This window comes from Microtus ochrogaster, chromosome 21, assembly GCF_000317375.1.
Source record: "Microtus ochrogaster isolate Prairie Vole_2 chromosome 21, MicOch1.0, whole genome shotgun sequence".
In the NCBI taxonomy this organism is placed as follows: domain Eukaryota; kingdom Metazoa; phylum Chordata; class Mammalia; order Rodentia; family Cricetidae; genus Microtus; species Microtus ochrogaster.
In genome coordinates, this window is record NC_022022.1 from 5,747,345 (window position 1) to 5,764,965 (window position 17,621).

Genomic DNA, 17,621 nt, shown 5'->3' on the forward strand with positions numbered 1-17,621 from the left:
CTGTAGACCAGGCTGGTCTCGAACTCACAGAGATCCGCCTGCCTCTGCCTCCCGAGTGCTGGGATTAAAGGCGTGCGCCACCATCGCCCAGCCTACTTGTTTATTTTTTGAGGGTCTTTCTCTGTAGCCAGGATTCTTCGGCTCATCTTCCAAGTACTGAGCTTACAAGTCTGAACTACCACGCCTGGTCATGTAACTGAGTGTGTACATGCCTCGTGTGTGTGTGTGTGTGTGTGTGTGTGTGTGTGTGTGTGCGCATCCATGTACAAGTGTGTCCATTTGCAGGTTCACATGTGTGCAACCTCAAGCTTTGTTCCTCGGGCATGGTCCATCTTTTATGAGAGATGGTCTCTTTCTCCCACTGGCCTTGCACTTGCTAAGAAAGCAAGGCTGCCGGGCAGCAAGCCCTGGGGAGCCATCTGCTTCCACCTCTTTGCTGTTGCAATTGCAAGCACCTGGCACCACACCTGGCATTTTTTCATGTAGGTTCCAGGAATTGGATTTAGGTCTCCATGCTTGCAAGATAAGCACTGAAACTGAGCCGTCCCCTAGGCTACAGTGACTTGTAGCTGACCTTGTTTTGTATGGCCTGCCTGTAATCCAATAGTTGCAGTTTTATTTTTTTAGTCTTTGGGATTTTGTTTTTACATAAATGCATACATAACTGGTCACAAAGTTAGTTTTTGTTTCCTCTTTCATGACTTATAGGACTTCCAGTACAGTGCTTGCCTATGGCAAGAAAGGACATCCTTGTTCTTAATCAAATTAACACACTTAGGGACTTGGAGAGATGACCCAGCAGTTAGGGGCACTGGCTATTCTTCCAGAGGACTTGGGTTCAGTTCCCAGCACCCACATGGTAGCTTATCGCTGTCTGTAACTCTAATTCCAAGGGATCTAATGCCTTAACATCAGTGCACACAAAAGAAAGTTAAATTATTTTTTAAAGCTTAAATCACTTAGTCTCTCACTGTTAAACATACTATTGCCTGCTTGCATGTTTTAAATTGTTTTTATTGACTTAAGGAAGTGTCTTTCTATACTAGTCTGCTGAGCCTTTTGCTTTATCATAAGTGTTTTATAAATATTTTAATAAAAACAAAAGAAAAATTCTACCTTTTAAACTATTTTCTTTATTAAAATTATATGCATAAATTATATATAATTAATACATTGTACTCAACTTAAACAAGGGAGAGAGTATATAACAAATAATTATATAAAAAGTATATATATAATATAAATGATTAGGATGTACATTTAATTACATGGTACTTATTACTTTTTCATTGAAAGTTATAGCAGGCCACTTTCAACATTCTTACATATATTTAAAATTTGTAGGGTTTTGTGTATGTGTGTATATGTGTGTGCATGCATGTTTGTGCACGTTTGTGTGTACATCCACATGTTTGTGCATGCATGTAGAAGTCATCCTCCTGTTTGTTTGTTTGTTTGTTTGTTTTTGAGACAGTGTTTCTCCCTGGGAACGTTGCTTTGCTGGTTGGGCTAGCTAGCTCCAGAGATCCCCACTTCCTCACTGCTGGGATTATAAACACGCACCAGCACACCTGACTTTTGTTTTGTTTCAAATGTGAATGAGTGGTTTGCCTGAATGGATGTCTTTGCACCGCATGTGTGTGTTCGGAGGCCAGAACAGGACATCAAGTTTTTTGGAACTGGAGTTAGAGATGGTTGTGAGCTTCCACGTGAGTGCTGGGAAGTGAACCTGGATCCTCTGCCAGAGCAGCCAGTGCTCTTAAGTGCTGAGCCACCTGCATCCTCACACCTGGATTTCTAGGTGTTTTTGGACAGTGTTGCAATGTGTGCTGGCACTTCTCACTTGGGACTTGCATGTTGTAATCAGAGGACGGCGGAGACAGACTCCTTACACAGTTAGAACTTCAGTAGGGATGGCTGGGGTTCCTTGGAGCTAGCTGGATAATTCTCAGTTTCAGATATTCTCTCCATGGGCCTCTGGTGCTTCCCAACAATACAGTGGTCTCAGGATAGCTGGACTGCTTCTATGGGTTTTGGCTCCCACCCGAGTGAGCTTTCGAAGTATCTCAACCAGGTACTGCAAGATTGCTTATGATTTGGTCTTGAAAGGTACTCAATGCTGTGTCAACTGTATGCTGCTGGCTAAAAGAAAGTTATAAAGACAATTCAGTTTCAAGAGCAAAGAAATGACTACAAGGGAGACAGATATTGGGAGATGTGGCACTGTGTGTGTTGGTTAAAATACGTTTTACTCAGATAACTTAGATAACTTTACCATGCTCTTGGCTACTTACAAGCCATGAAGTTGAGTCTCAAGTTGCCATAAAAATGTTTTATTTGCCACAGGAAATCCGTGAAGAAGGAAGGGCCAGCATCTACAAGTCTGTGGTCATCAACACCTCTAAGGAAATGATGTGTTTCAGCGACTACCCCATCCCAGACCATTACCCCAACTTCATGCACAACTCCCAGGTCCTCGAGTACTTCAGGATGTATGCTAAAGAATTTGACCTACTAAAATATATCCAGTTCAAGGTAAGAGATTTTGTTTGCTTCCTGCTTGAAATCATTTGTCAGGTCAATGAATCACGAAGCTTCATTTGCCTGTGTTATCTTGTTGTAATAGGAGTGGCAGCCACTTCCCGCCACCCGGCTAGCATTACCCGAAATAATTACATGGAAACTGTATTCTTTTAAACACTGCCTGGCCCATTAGTTTCAGCCTCTTATTGCCTAATTCTCACATCTTGCTTTAACCCATATTTAATAATCTGTGTAGCACCACGAGATGTGGCTTACCAGGAAGGATCTTAACCTGCATCTGTCTCGGGTGGGAGAATCATGGTGACTGGCTTACTTCCTTTCTTTCTAGCATTCTCTTCTGTCTACGCCACCCACCTATGTTCTGACCTATCAGGCCAAGCAGTTTTCTTTATTAATTAACCAACGAAACAGCTGATAGATAGAAGACCGACCTACATCATTATCTGTCAAGACTGGCTTGAAATAGGCATGTATCTATTCTTGCCAAAGACACCTTGAATTATGGTCCTTGGTCTACCATAGATTAACTAGGCAAATGAGTTTCTTAGACAAATGAGTTTCTCATCTTCAATTTCTATAAATTTTCTTGTCTATAAAACGATATGATTATCCCAGATGGTTCCTGGTTTCTTCTTTCTGTGAAGTTTTCTGTCACGTCTTTAATCTGTAATCATAGCCATAAAATAACACATATTTATGACTTCTGGCAAAAGCCCAAACCGTCTCCTTGCTATTCTGCTAAATTGTACCCAAAGTAACATTCAACAACTTCCAAAGACAGAAATTTGCAGCCCATGGATGTCCTTTGTTTAAGAGAAATGCATCTTGAATAAGCTTGCCACTGTACCAAGCAGTAAAAGAAAAATGCAGAGACAAAAAAACGAGGCAGAGAAAAATTGTATGATCTATAGAATTGCTAAAAATGAAGAGGCACAGCAAAAGTGGCCCATGCTGAGGAGAGCTGCCCACGGCTGCCCATCAGGACATGATGCACCAGGCTGCAGGGAAGTTTGTCACAGAACAGATTCTATCTGGACTGATTCTCCAGGGGTAAAGAGGAATCTGCCAAGAGAAGACGGAACAAAGGTGTGATCCAAGCAGAAGCACTGATCTGTGTAAATGCTTATGACAGAGAGAACGTTGTGTAGTTCAAGATGGCAGGGCTTGGTGGGATCTCTTTCAGTCTGCCAAGACAGCATGCCCGAGGCTCCAGATGCACACCATTCTTGTTATGTTGTGCAGAGTAACCCGTATTTGCTTATTGATTTATTTGTTTATTCTACAAAATTAAAAACTATCCTGCCAGTTACCCCATCTCACAGCCTCTTTAGAGTCGCTTGTGAAATGAACAGCTGTAGAAGGCAGAGAAAGGCTCAATTTCATACACTGAGGGCCTTCAGGGTTATGTTCTGTTCCTGGTAGAAAGGGAGAGCTGTATCTGAGTCATATGTTCAAGGCCAGCCACTGCACACAGAACTGGGATAAACAGACACGGCGGTGGGGAATATCAAGGGATGGAGGAAGAACGGATCGTTTGTGCTTATGTCACTAATGCCTGGGGTAAGCCTCTGGTTTTATTCAGGTCCTGCAGAGCAATAGGACACAGACTAAGACACCTAGCAACCTGGGGTAAGCCTCCGGTTTTATTCAGGTCCTGCAGAGCAATAGGACACAGACTAAGATACCTAGCAATCTGTATGTGTTCTGGGAGCATTCGATTGCTTATCCAATTTTGTAGCCTGCCCCGTTACTATCCGAGTATGTGAATCAAATATCTCTACGGAAGCCCTATAAGTGATAGTGCCTGTGACAGCCCCTTTTGTACCATTCTGCAGGGAGTTGTGTCAGGGAAGACATATACTCTACAGGCAGTGGTTACAGTTCCCTCTCCCTTTTTAGACCACAGTGTGCAGCGTGAAGAAGCAACCTGATTTCTCTACTTCAGGCCAATGGATGGTGACCACTGAATGTGGAGGGAAAAAGCAGGAAGGTGTCTTCGATGGAGTCCTGGTTTGCACAGGCCATCACACAGATGCTCACCTACCCTTGGAATGCTTTCCTGGTGAGTAACCTACCAGGAGGGAAGACACTGCCACCATGACTGTTATCTGACCCCCTGAGGAGGAGTGGGAAGAGCATGAGCTGAGCTATTCTTAAAAATAAGGTCTTGCTCTAATTAAATACATTCCCCTGAGGATGTCAGGGTAATGTGTATTGCTGCCATTTTGGAAGTGGACACGGTGACAGTTTGAAAGGCTAGAGGAAAAGGCTAGAGGTCTGTGTTTCATCATGAGCCACAGATGTCATTGTTCGTCAATGACCTATGCCATGGTAGTCCCATAATATTGTGACAGAGTCGCAGAGTTCTGTGGTTTTGGTAGGGCTTAGCCACTGTGACCTGAAGCCCGAAGTGCGGTTGGTAGGGTGTGGTGTAGGCCAACCTATTCTGCTGTCAAGTTGTTTAAAATTATAGCATGTAGGCCTGTTAAAATGTAACACTGGACAACGAGTAACTTACTTGTTCTGCACTCACTGTACTGTCCTTGGTGTAATTCTTCTTGTATTTAAAAAGTGTGCTATAGAGTCATAGGCCGTATTATGGCAGCCACAGCCTCCCACACTCATGCTTATTGTGGCTTTCTATTGACGTGTGCCACCTAGGTGTGTATAGTGTCTGTCCAGTGATGAAATCTAGTTTCAACATGTTTCTAGAATGATTATGTTCCTGCCGAACAGCACATGACTGTTCGGACCTAAAGGACCTAAAGAAAATCTAGAGTTCTTGATTGGTGCTAGCTGGAATTAGAGATTTTTTCATCAACTGAAGAAGGAAAAAAAAACCAGAAATAATGAATTTTTAAAAATGAAGTGAAAACTTAAAGCATTTCATTTCATGTTTCTGGTCTGGACTCTTACCTTCAAAAATATATTCCACATATGCCCTATACACACATAAAAATGTGGGAGTGAGGGCTGGAGAGATGGCTCAGTGTAGGGATAAGTCCCGGCCCTTAGGAGGCATGTTTGCCTCGGGCTAATGTTTACCTATAAATCTGGCGAGGGTGCTCCCAGCCATCGCTTCTGCTTTCCTGGTCTCTGCTGAACGGTGGTTCTGTAAGTCTATTTCCCCATTAAAGCTGTATATATTTTTACAATCTATCTGCATTCATTTACGCCGTTACGGCTCAGAGGTTAAGAGCACTGGCTGCTCTTCCAGAGGTCCTGAGTTCAATTCCCAGCAACCACATACATGGTGGCTCACAACCATCCATAATGAGATCTGATGCCCTCTTCTGGCCTGTAGGCAGAACACTTTATACATAATCAATCAATCAATCAATAAATCATTTATACATAATAATAAATAAATAAATCTTGAAAAAAAGAATTAATTTTTTTAAAATGTAGCAATGCAAAGAGAGAGGATAGTGGAGGTTTTCTGAGCCTATCTCGATTTGTGTCTGCAAATTCAAAATGCAAATTATTTATGATGGGGAAATCCAAAAGGCAATGAGAGAAGCAAAGGAGCAAACATATTTAGAAAGGAAAGAGAGCTGCTCAATAAAGGGAGAATGTGGGAAATCGAAGTTTAAGCTTTAAGCACCACAAAAGAAGCCAAACACGGATTTGGCAAATAATGTCTTCATACAAACCATCCCCCGATAATTATTTTCCCTTCTCTTACAGGAATTGAAAAGTTCAAAGGAAAGTACTTTCACAGCCGAGACTATAAGAGCCCAGTAGAATTCACTGGGAAGAGAGTCATTGTGATTGGCATCGGGAATTCTGGAGGGGATCTGGCTGTGGAGATCAGCCACACAGCCAAGCAGGTATGCATCAATAATTGGTTTTGGCTTCACTCTCACCAAGGAAGAAGACCCAGGAACGAACATAGAGATCTACACATGGCCCACCCAGGCCAGCAGCAAACTCACGGGGCTTGTTCACTGCCCAAGTTGCAGCTTTAGGGTTGATGCTGAATATATAAAACCTAGAAATCAAAATTTTCAAATGAACCTAGGAATTTCATTGTATCAAGGAAGTTTGACATAATGCTCTTTAAAGACTTTTTATTATACTGTGTGTGTGCACGCACGCACACGCATGTGTATATCAATCTGTCTGTGTGTACATGTGTGTAGTAAGGAGGGCGCTAGTTAGTTCCCAGCTGCTTAGCCCCAAAATAACCACACAGATACTGTATTAATTAAATCACTGCTTGGCCCATTAGCTCTAGCTTCTTATTGGCTAACTCTTAACCCATTTCTAGTAATCTGTGTATCGCCACAGTTGGAACTTAACTTTTACAGTTATTTGCTTTGTGTGGGGTAACGGGAATACAAAAGCATAGAGCTGCTTTGGAAGAGCTGTGAGCTATACTGCTCAAAATGGTGTTTCCCATGTCCCAGGTCTTCCTCAGTACCAGGAGAGGCACTTGGGTCCTGAACCGCGTGGGGAAACATGGATATCCAATCGATATGCTAATCTCTTCTCGACTTACCTACTATTTGTCAAAGATCTGTGGTTCATCGATAAAAAATGGATATTTGGAAAGACAGATGAACCAAAGGTTTAATCATGAAATGTTTGGCCTGAAGCCCAAACACAGGTATGTTTCCAGGATGGGAGAGGGGCTGGAGATGGCCAAGGCACACAAATAACCATTGCTGACATGGGCTCATAGGAGAAGTACCTTTACCCAGATGTTAAGATACCCATAGAATCAGCAGCCTGTTTTCCAGATTGTTAGTCTGTAGGTTCTCAGCTGACCATCCTTCTGGATGGTAACTGGTTTCTCGCGGTACCCATTCTTTACATATGCACTCATTAACAGCAAAGACACGGCAGTAGAGATCAGTGCATTGCTCCTCCAGCCAGCCAGCAAGCCTGCTGTGAGCCAGGTGTTCCTCATACTGGCTGTGGAATCCAGAGGGGAAAGGCAGCATAGTAACAGGGATACAGACGGTGACACCTTGCCCTCTAGAGGACTTTCTATAAGCGTAGAGCTAAGTGAATCCTGTGCTCTCTCTCAAACCTTACAATAGCAATTGTAGGCTGGTCTAGTTTAATGCCCATTTTCTAGGACTATAAAAAAAAATGAATCTTATAGAAACAAAGTAACTTGTCCAAAGTCAACCCAAAAAAGAAATGACATATTCCGGAAAAATGGATGTCCTCTTAAAAACACTAATGAGAAGAAAAACAACAAATATGATTTTTAAAAATTCATACAGAGACAGATCTGATGGTGCAGGGTTATAATCTTAGCTGCTGGGGAGACAGAGGCAGGATGAGTTCTAGTTCAAGGTCAGCAAGCCTGGGCAGCTTAATGAGAAAAGGTGAAGCAATTGAGGATACAGCTTAGTAGTAGAACTCACACCTACTGTGAGTGAGAGTGCATTTGATCCCCAGTGCTGTAATGTGTGGGGACTGGGGACACTAGCATAGCAGGGGCTGTAATAGGAGTAGAGAATAAAATTAAAGTATAAGGCATGGACTTGGGGCCAGTGACACGGTTCAGAGGAGAAAGGCACTTTCTGCCAAGCTCGATGACCTGAGTTTGATCTCCTAGCCCCACATGATGGAAGGAAAAAACTGACCCATACAAGTGTTCCTCTGGCCTCCCTATGCCACTGTGACACACAAGACCACATCTGTATATGCACAGAGACATGCACTCTCTCGTACACCACTTTGTCACACAAGACCACATCTGTATACGCACAGAGACATACACTCTTCTCATACACACAATCAGTTAATAAATGTTAAAACTTTTACGAAAGCATTCCTAAAGACTAATTTTAAATGCTCAAATTGTGCCCCTTTTATTTTATCTTTTTTTTTTTTTTTTTGTTTTGTTTTTCGAGACAGGGTTTCTCTGTAGCTTTAGAGGTTGTCCTGGAACTAGCTCTTGTAGACCAGGCTGGCCTCGAACTCACAGAGATTCACCTACCTCTGCCTCCCGAGTGCTGGGATTAAAGGCATGCGCCACCACCGCCCGGCTTATTTTATCTATTTATTTGTGTGGGGGGAGGTATTGCAAGCCTTGCAAGGATACATGTTGAGCCAGAGGTCAGCTTGTGTGAGTCAGTTCTCTCTAGTGTGTGGGTTCCAAGGATCCAACTCAGTTCATTAGTCTTGGCCCAAGAGATACTTACCTGCTGGTAAATGTAAAATAGTCATTTCATTGTTTCCCCCATGTTTCATTTTTGTTTAAGTATCAGAGCTACAGAAAAGCTGCACAATTAGCAAATACAAAGTCTACCCATGTACCTCTTACCTAGATTTAAGTATTTGAGCAGTTTTCTGCATTTGCTTTTTTTCTGTCCCCTCTTGAAATATCAATGGGTACACATCCAGACAGCATAGACACATACTTAGGTGTTTATTTTTAGCCTTGTGAGAGTAAACTGTAATCATTAAAACATGTTACCTAAAATATTTCAGCATATATCACATAAGAAAACAAACACTCTTTGGTATATCCATCCACAAGTATCACAGTCAGGAAATTTAGGATTGATAAATATGTCCAAAAATATTGGCATATTAAAGTTTCAACAGTTTTTTTCAACAATATTTTAAAGCTTTTTTTTTTATCCTGTCAAAAAATAATGTGTCACTCACACTACTACAGTCTGTCATATATTTATAATCTCTCTTAACCTGAAATAATATTCCTGTTCTCTTTTTCTTGACATAGACTTTTCTAAAAAAAACCATACAAAGTATTGTTTTATAGATCATCTCTAAATTCTGACTTGCATAATGGCTTTTCCTTTATTACAGTATGTTGGATAGACTCAGGTCCATGAGGCACGAACACTTTTATATGCTCTGCTAGATAAAGTTTAGAATGAAGTCAGTGCAAAGCCGTCCAGATATTTTAAGCGATGCTGGAGAGAGATGATTCCGGGGTTAAGAGCTCTTGCTGCTCTTGCACATGACTTGGGTTCAGTTCCCAGCATCCACATCAGAGGCTCACAACCCTTTGTACTGTCAGCTCTAGAGGATCCAATGCCTCTGGCCTCTACAGGAATTAGGCATACATGTGGCATGTATACATATGCATGCGCATGCGCGCGCGCACACACACATACACACACACACACACACATATTTATATATAAATCTTTAAAAACCACTAAGAAGCAGGTAGCATAATAATGTCTTTAAGAATGTCCATTCTGGGATGGGGAGATGGCTCAGAGGTTAAGAGCACTGACTGTTCTTCCAGAGGGCATGAGTTCAGTTCCCAGCAGCCACATGGTGACTCACAACCATCTGTAATGAGATCTGGTGCCCTCTTCTGTCATGCAGCCATACAGGCAGGCAGAACAGTGTGTACATAATAAGCAAATAAATCTTTAAAAAAAAATGTCCATTCTGAAAATGGTGTGGAAAGCTGATGAGATGGCCGTACACAGAGAACTGTAACATTGCAGGTGAGAGAAGGAAAAACTGCCCAGTAGAGGTATAGGCAGATATGGGATTAATAGTTTTGTGGTTTGCATAATTGTGTGGATGGCTGGTTTAGAGATAAAAGATAGTGTCTATTAGGGTATCTATTGCTGTGAAGAGACACCATGACCATGGCAATTCTTATAAAGGAAAGACATTTAATTGGGGTGACTTACATTTTCCAAGACTTAGTTCATTATCATGGAACAACATGGCAGTGAGCAGGCAGACATGGCGCTGGAGAAAGAGCTGAGAGTCCTACATCCTGAGCTGAAGACAACAGGAAGTAAACTGAGACACTGGGAATAGCATGAGCATAGGAGACCTTAAAGCCCGCCCCCACCGTGACACACTTCCTCCAACAAGGCCACACCTCCTAATAATGCCACTCCCTATGAGCTTCTGGGGGCTAATTCCATTCAAACTACATCAGATAGGGACCAGTTTGGAAAGGAGAATAAAATCATAAGGTTGGAATGTAGAAAAGAATCTACATAAAGGTTAAAATCCATACAAGTTAACTGTAACAAAACTGGTCTTTTTAAAAAGGACTCAAGAAGCTGGAAGCAGGGATCTGGCACCCTACCCCATGCTGTCCCCAGGGGACACTACTTACCCCATCAGAAGTATAGAAAGTGATTTTGACAAACATTCTAAGATTCTAGGCTGTGTAATATTGGGAAGTCACTAACTCTCCAGGCCCGTTTTCTCATCTCTAAGTCATGGGTAATGACACCTGCTATACTTCCTTTATAAAGTCGGAGAATCAAGGAATTTAATGCACAGAAAAGCTTTCTCTACATAGACTATATGCTGCTATACATATGTAATTTGTTTGTGGTTTGGGAAACTATGATTTAAGTCTATCTCTTGAGCCTTTGGAACTGAAACTGAACATAATATTCATGATCAATTCCCGCCATTTCTTGAGAGCTGCCTGAAACTTGGTCAGTAGCCTTACCATGCCGCAGGACATGGCTCTTACCTAAGAAACCACATACGTGCTCCTCAGATAAAACTCTCTGCCCTTCATTCCTACAGTACCCTTCCTTTCGGAGCCTTCCAGGCCCCGAGGTCCTGATCTGTGCTAAGCTGGTATGAGGTAGACCTTTATCAGATAGAAGGGGTAAACCCTGGCATGGTTTACTGCCAGAGCGGGATCATACTCACATGCTGATTCCTTTCTCCCCTTCTTCTCGACTCTCACCTTGGCTCTTTGTCTTACCACTTACAGAGCTCTGAGTCAGCACCCAACAATCAACGACGAACTGCCAAACCGCATCATCTCTGGCTTGGTGAAGGTGAAAGGGAACGTGAAGGAATTCACGGAGACAGCTGCCATTTTTGAGGATGGCTCCCGGGAGGACGACATCGATGTCGTCATCTTTGCCACGGGCTACAGTTTTGCCTTTCCTTTTCTTGAAGATTCTGTCAAAGTTGTCAAAAACAAGGTGTCCTTGTATAAAAAGGTCTTCCCGCCTAACCTGGAAAAGCCAACTCTTGCGATCATCGGATTAATTCAGCCCTTGGGAGCCATTATGCCCATTTCAGAGCTCCAAGGACGCTGGGCCACTCAAGTGTTCAAAGGTGAGTGATGATATACATTGACAGCTAGGTGAACTGTTTGAGTTCTGTTTATGCAAGTACTTTTAAACCTATAGGGCAATGGTGCCAGAATATTTTAGATTCATTTATTTTCAATGAATCTAAAGTAGTAATGTGTAACCACAGACATACATCAAAAAACACATCAGTAAGTTTTCTTAAATAGGCATGTATTTTAATCCCATTGCCAGAAGTGCTCAATTCAGAGGTGGGTTTGGCTTAAGAGCTTTGAGAAAAAGGTTCTCCAGGTAACTCCAGTGTACACTGCGGACTAGACTCTACTCATCTAGATGGTAAGCAGCTGCTATGTATTTGTGGCAGTAAATGAATCTTTCATTAGAAATAAAGTCTATGACTTAATTTTAGCCATAGATTAAGAGATGCTTAGATTCATCTAGAATGTGGAATATTTAATTTCTCAAATCCCCAATTTCCCTCCTCTTATATGCTTCCAGTTGCATAGAAGTAGATTTGAGGATTAATACAAAGAACGTTCCAGAGATGGAGCAGCCAAACAATTATGTCATGACCTTGGAATATACAAGGTCCATGACCAGGGACGTTCAAGGAGACATGAGGTAGCTGCTTGATACTAGTACTATAGAGAAGAAAATTGCAGTAGGCAAAATCAATTTCTATCCTGAAACTATACGTTCCAGAATTTTATGGAGCAGTGCCTAGTGCCCATTTACCTGTGAAGAAGGTTGGCTGATCTGTAGTTATTTTGGCTTAAATACTAATTGGACTTTGTCTAGTTGGTCTCGTTGGTGTCAAATTCCTACCCTTAGAACAGTTTGCACATCAGAACTTAAACTTACTTGTGAACTTTGAGGATTATGAGTTGCCTGTGACCTTACCCTCAACTCTTATCAAATAACAGAATGTAGGTGGTGAGGGTTACCTTCCCTGAGACTTTAGCATAAAATAGCATGCTGAGTCTTTTACTTCCTTCTTCCTCTGAAACATAAAACCTCTTTGTTATCAAGATACCAGTGCAGAACTGCATCTCACTCCCATGAACTTCAATGTTGTGTCTCTTCTAGGCTTTTAAGACATTTATTATTTCCTCATATTTATATTTTATCTCCTTACTGAAAGACCACATTAAGGGATCAGTTGGAAGTCAGAGAAAAGTAAATAACTTCCAAGGGAATACAGAGTTGTGGGGCCCAGTGGATATAGCTACAAAAGAAGTTCCATAGCGAAGACTCAGGGAATACTTGGGAAATGGGTTGGATAGATTGTAATAGCCAGAGGATCAGGGCGTTTTCTGTGAGACTGTGTCTCCTGGTAATATCAGAAGCTATGTCCATAAAGTCTCACCAGCATGATTGACTAGACATGAACCAAACAAGTAAAACAAGAGACATGCCTATGTGGGTAGGGAAAAGACCAGAAGACCTCAGCCCTACACAAAGAGCTATAGGCAACTAAGAAATGCAGGAGACACAATCTTTTTCAGGAAAGAGCACACCAATTGGTTGTGCAATATCAAATGGTCAACCGTGAAAACGTATACATAAAAGTAACATCATACAGACTGAATAGGTTATATTTGGGGATATATGAATATACATATGTGCATGTAATAATGCATGAAAAAAGAGGTCATACATTGTGAAAGAGGTGTATGAGAGAGGTATACGAGAGGGTTTGAAGGGAGGGGGAAATGCAATTGTATTATAATCTCAAAAATAAAAGAAATAATTAAAAAATATATTGCAAGACCAGGGCATAATAGAATAAGCAATACACAAAAGTATACAGAGAACGCAAGGGTTCTTATGAAAGGGGGTCCGAAATGCTGAGGACCAGAGTGTTCCAGGATTCAGATTCATGTAATGGATTATCTCTGGACTAAGACCGAAATCTAAACATGGAATTAATTAACCTTTTCCTATATACCTTTACATACAACCGTTTTATAAGACTTAATACAGCTGTGCCTGCCTTTTATGTGGCATCACTTGTCCATTGTGGATTTTTTTTTTTTACTTATGGCATCTTCTTCAATATTCAAAAGAAGTTTGGATCTGGGAGCATTTCCAATTTCTGATTTTCAGATTTAAGATGCTCAACTTTTACCATGGTAGTGGTAGGACTGAATACATTTTATAATGTCTTCTTAGACCCTGTAATTCTTTTAATTATCCACAGTGTGGTATTGTTATTAGCATTATTTCTCACTCAGAAGTAATTAACACTTCTATTTTTAATTTTTTTCGTTAGGGCTAAAGCAATTGCCCTCACAAAGGGAAATGCTAGAAGACATAAACAAGAGTCGAGAGGAAATGGAGAAAAGGTAAGGAATTCTCCCAGGCAGACATTTGAATACTTTATGTATTTCTCAGTAAGAGGAAATGGAGAAAAGGTAAGGAATTCTCCCAGGCAGACATTTGAATACTTTATGTATTTCTCAGTAAGAAGAATATTGTGCTATTCTTGGTCTCCATGTGTAGGCTTAAGGATTTCTATTATACTGTGGTATCAGAGGGAATTACAGCACCTGCGGTTTCCATGTGGACCAGGAAGGAGAGAGATGCAGATGGGACGTTTAAAGCCTATGTTTAGGGCATAAAAGACGTTCGGTAGGGAAAAACATAGCATCAGGTATATTACTGATGAGGATGTTTCTCCCTCTTTGACGGCTTTGCTGAAGTACTGGGGTGGAGTTGCTGAGTCCTGGGCTCTCACCCTTTGCTCCTCCCCCAAGCCCCTGCACTATAACTCAGGGGACCCCTGAAGCTGCTCTCTTGGAGGTCTTCCACTGCTTACCTCCGGCTCCGCACTGTCCTCTCACTACTGAGGGGACTACTACTCCTTCTTGAGTGCTTTCTCTCCCTTTTGTGGGGCACAAAACTAGTTTATTTCAGCTTCCCTAAGCTCATTCCTTCAGCTTCCTAATCTCTATAAAGACCTGACTGTGTGCAGTCCCCAGGGATGTCATTGAATTTACACCGAGGGTGAGCTTTGTGCCCATCTTTAGCATTTCCTGTGCATGGAGATGATGCACCCCTTGTGACAACCCTGCAGGAGGCATTGGTGATTTCCTTCCCTTGAACCTTTGTGAATGCTACAGCTTTTACCTCCAACTGTGGTGTAAGTGAATACATGCTAACGAAGTCGGAGCCACTGGAACACCCAGGAAACCAAGTTCGCATGTTCTTCCCTGTCTCCTCTCCTCCAAAATCCAGTCTCATCACAGCAATTCCTCTGTGATCATCTGAGAGCCCCTCTGCCATCTCTCACCAGCTCTACGCAAATTTACTTCGTATCATTTGTTTCTGTCCTTCATTTTGAATTCCTCAATCTTTGCTAGCTTGGCTCAGCTTTCCCCTGTTCCCTCTCTCTGTCTTACTATTCTTCTGCAGCCATCACAGAGCAAAAGGCTCGTTTTCCATTCACTTTCCAGATCCATTTTGTCCACACAGATGCCACTGTTTACTACGCTTCCCCCACTAAGAGCTCTTTAACCCTTGACATCTGCTCTTGGTAAACCATCTCACCTATCTCCAGAGGACCAGTTACTCTCCGAGGATGCCATCCTCTCTCAGCTTCTCGAGATTCCTAAATCGACATTGGTGCAGAGAAGCCCTATTCTGTGTGCCCCACTAACTGAGGATCCCATGCTCAAGGAACTTGGTGGCTTTCATGTCACATAACATTGCATTCCCTGGCTCTGCCAGGCTTGCCTTTCCCACTGCTACAGGCAATACCCAGATATTGTATGCTGTAGGAGGAGGCTGCTTCTTCATTCTTGTCGCCCAGAACCAAAATAACCACACAGAATCTATATTATTTAAAACATTGCTTGGCCCATTGCTAAGTTCTTATTGGCTAACTTGTATATCTTAATTTAACCCATTTCTAGTAATTTGTGTATCACCACATGGCTGTGGCTTACCAGCAAGATTCCAACCAGTGTCTGTCTCTGGCAGGGCTACATGGCTTCTCTCTAACTCTGCCCTTCTTTTTCCCAGCATTCAATTTAGTCCCCCCCCCAGCTCTGTTCCCCTATAGCTCTGCTATAGACCCAAAGCAGTTCCTTTATTAACCAATGGTAATCGCAGCCTACAGAGGGAAATCCCACATCAGTATGCCTATATTCTGTGCCTATTCCCTCCCTACACCTTTGCTCTGCTGTTTGCCTCACTTCCAATCCTTCTTTTGTTCTCTTTTCGACTTTATTCTTGTCAGCCCTAGCTCTCTTAACTACCTACATGCCCATTTTGCATCCAGCCTGAAGCCCAATACACATCTGACCTCCTTGAGCCTAGTGTCTATGTCTAACACATAGAGTCTAGTCTTGTTTTCCACCGGCACAGCAGCTGCACCTGAATCTGCTGCTGCTTTAGCCAATAACTATAGCAGCTCTGCAGTTACTGGCTGGATTCTCAGGCAGCCAGAACTCTTCTATCCTGCTAGATCTGTCTCCTGCCGCTGCCACCAAATGTATTGTCCTATTTAGCGATAAAGGTGTGCCGCCTGCACCACCTGGAACCGTGGTTGGGCAAGGGTCTGGGGGAGTAAAGAACACACAGAAACAGGGGTCACTCTTGAAGCAAGAATGCCAATTTTATTATGTTCCCAGACAGCTCATATAGTGCTCTCCTTGACTAATGGCCACACCCTAGCTCTGGGAATTCTCTACTGCAAGCCCACCAGAAACCACTTTCATGTTTTCAAGAACTTGAGAGGGTTCTGTGCTCAGAGTGGCTGCAAGCATAGAAAAACAAGTTGTTTACTACAGGAGGTAAGAGGTCATAGAAAGTTCAGGGTCAGGAGTCAGAGGCCAGGGTGGAAGCCTGCTAGCTCAGAAAGATTGAGAAGCAACTAACTGACCTTCCCTCTTCACTTGTGTCTCATAAAGAGTGTCTCTTCCATCACGCCAAACCAAAAAGGGCGACCACGCTCAAAGTCCCTCCCTCCAACTCTTTGTGCATCTCCCCATTTTCTAGACTCCCTCTGACTATGACTCTTTCTCTCAACTAGCTACTAGCTCTGCCTCCTGACCCAAGGTTGATATTTTTTTTAATTAACGCAAACATAAATTTGGGGTTGATGGTGTGATCAGTTATTCCTGCAACAGTCTAGTGTACTCTAAGGTCCTTACGGAAGGGAACACCAGGCCTGCCTATTCCCACAGCTCTTAGCACAATATCAAGCCCACAAATAGACACTCATAAAGCACCAATTGGCTGGTTAGTTGACTGGCATTTTGCCAGAACTGCTGATAGCCTGAGCGTCTGTCTTCTTTGCTTTAGGTATGTGGAGAGCCAGCGTCATACCATCCAGGGAGACTACGTAGACACCATGGAAGAGATTGCAGAGTTGTTGGGTGTGAGGCCCAACCTTCTGTCTCTGGCCTTCACTGACCCCAGACTGGCACTGAAGTTACTACTGGGACCCTGTACTCCTGTCCAGTATCGCCTACAGGGCCCTGGAAAATGGGCCAGAGCTCGGCAAACTATTCTTACGACCGAAGATCGTATGAGAAAGCCTCTGATGACGAGAAGGGTTGAAAAGGACGATTCTGGGGCTTCACTAATGACAGTACATGTCTTCGTGCTAGCTGTTGCTTTCTTTGCTCTACTCCTGGCTTATTTTTAGATGTGGTAGTGTTAGTCTTCTGGCTTTCTCTGGAAAGCCTTATCTAGCAACACCTTCAGAACCTGACAAGACTGAAGACTCAGCTTCCTTCGACTCAGAAATCACTCTCAACCTATTTTTCTCTCTCTCTCCATTTATCTATCTATCTATCTATCTATCTATCTATCTATCTATCTATCTAACTATCTGTCATCTATATCTATCATCTATCTATCATCTATCTATCTGTCATCTATATCTATCTATCATCTATCTATCTATCATCTATCATTTATCTATCTGTCATCTATATCTATCTATCATCTATCTATCATCTATCTATCTGTCATCTATATCTATCTATCATCTATCTATCATCTATCTATCTGTCATCTATATCTATCTATCATCTATCTATC

At 42.3% G+C, this 17,621-nt stretch overlaps 1 protein-coding gene across 5 annotated transcripts in view; it reads left to right on the forward strand.

Moving 5' to 3' along the window:
* Positions 1 to 17,370, forward strand: part of Fmo5 (flavin containing monooxygenase 5) — a 42,012-nt gene extending 24,642 nt beyond the window's left edge. For all 5 annotated transcript variants that reach the window (XM_026784172.1, XM_026784171.1, XM_026784170.1 and 2 more), the window contains 7 exons: positions 2,347 to 2,535; positions 4,444 to 4,606; positions 6,232 to 6,374; positions 6,954 to 7,153; positions 11,243 to 11,595; positions 13,843 to 13,915; positions 16,878 to 17,370. In XM_026784172.1, coding sequence (XP_026639973.1) covers positions 2,347 to 2,535; positions 4,444 to 4,606; positions 6,232 to 6,374; positions 6,954 to 7,153; positions 11,243 to 11,595; positions 13,843 to 13,915; positions 16,878 to 17,223 — 1,467 coding nt within the window. In that variant the 3' untranslated portion in view covers positions 17,224 to 17,370. The remainder of the gene's footprint in view (positions 1 to 2,346; positions 2,536 to 4,443; positions 4,607 to 6,231; positions 6,375 to 6,953; positions 7,154 to 11,242; positions 11,596 to 13,842; positions 13,916 to 16,877) is intronic.
* Positions 17,371 to 17,621: the final 251 nt, after the last annotated feature.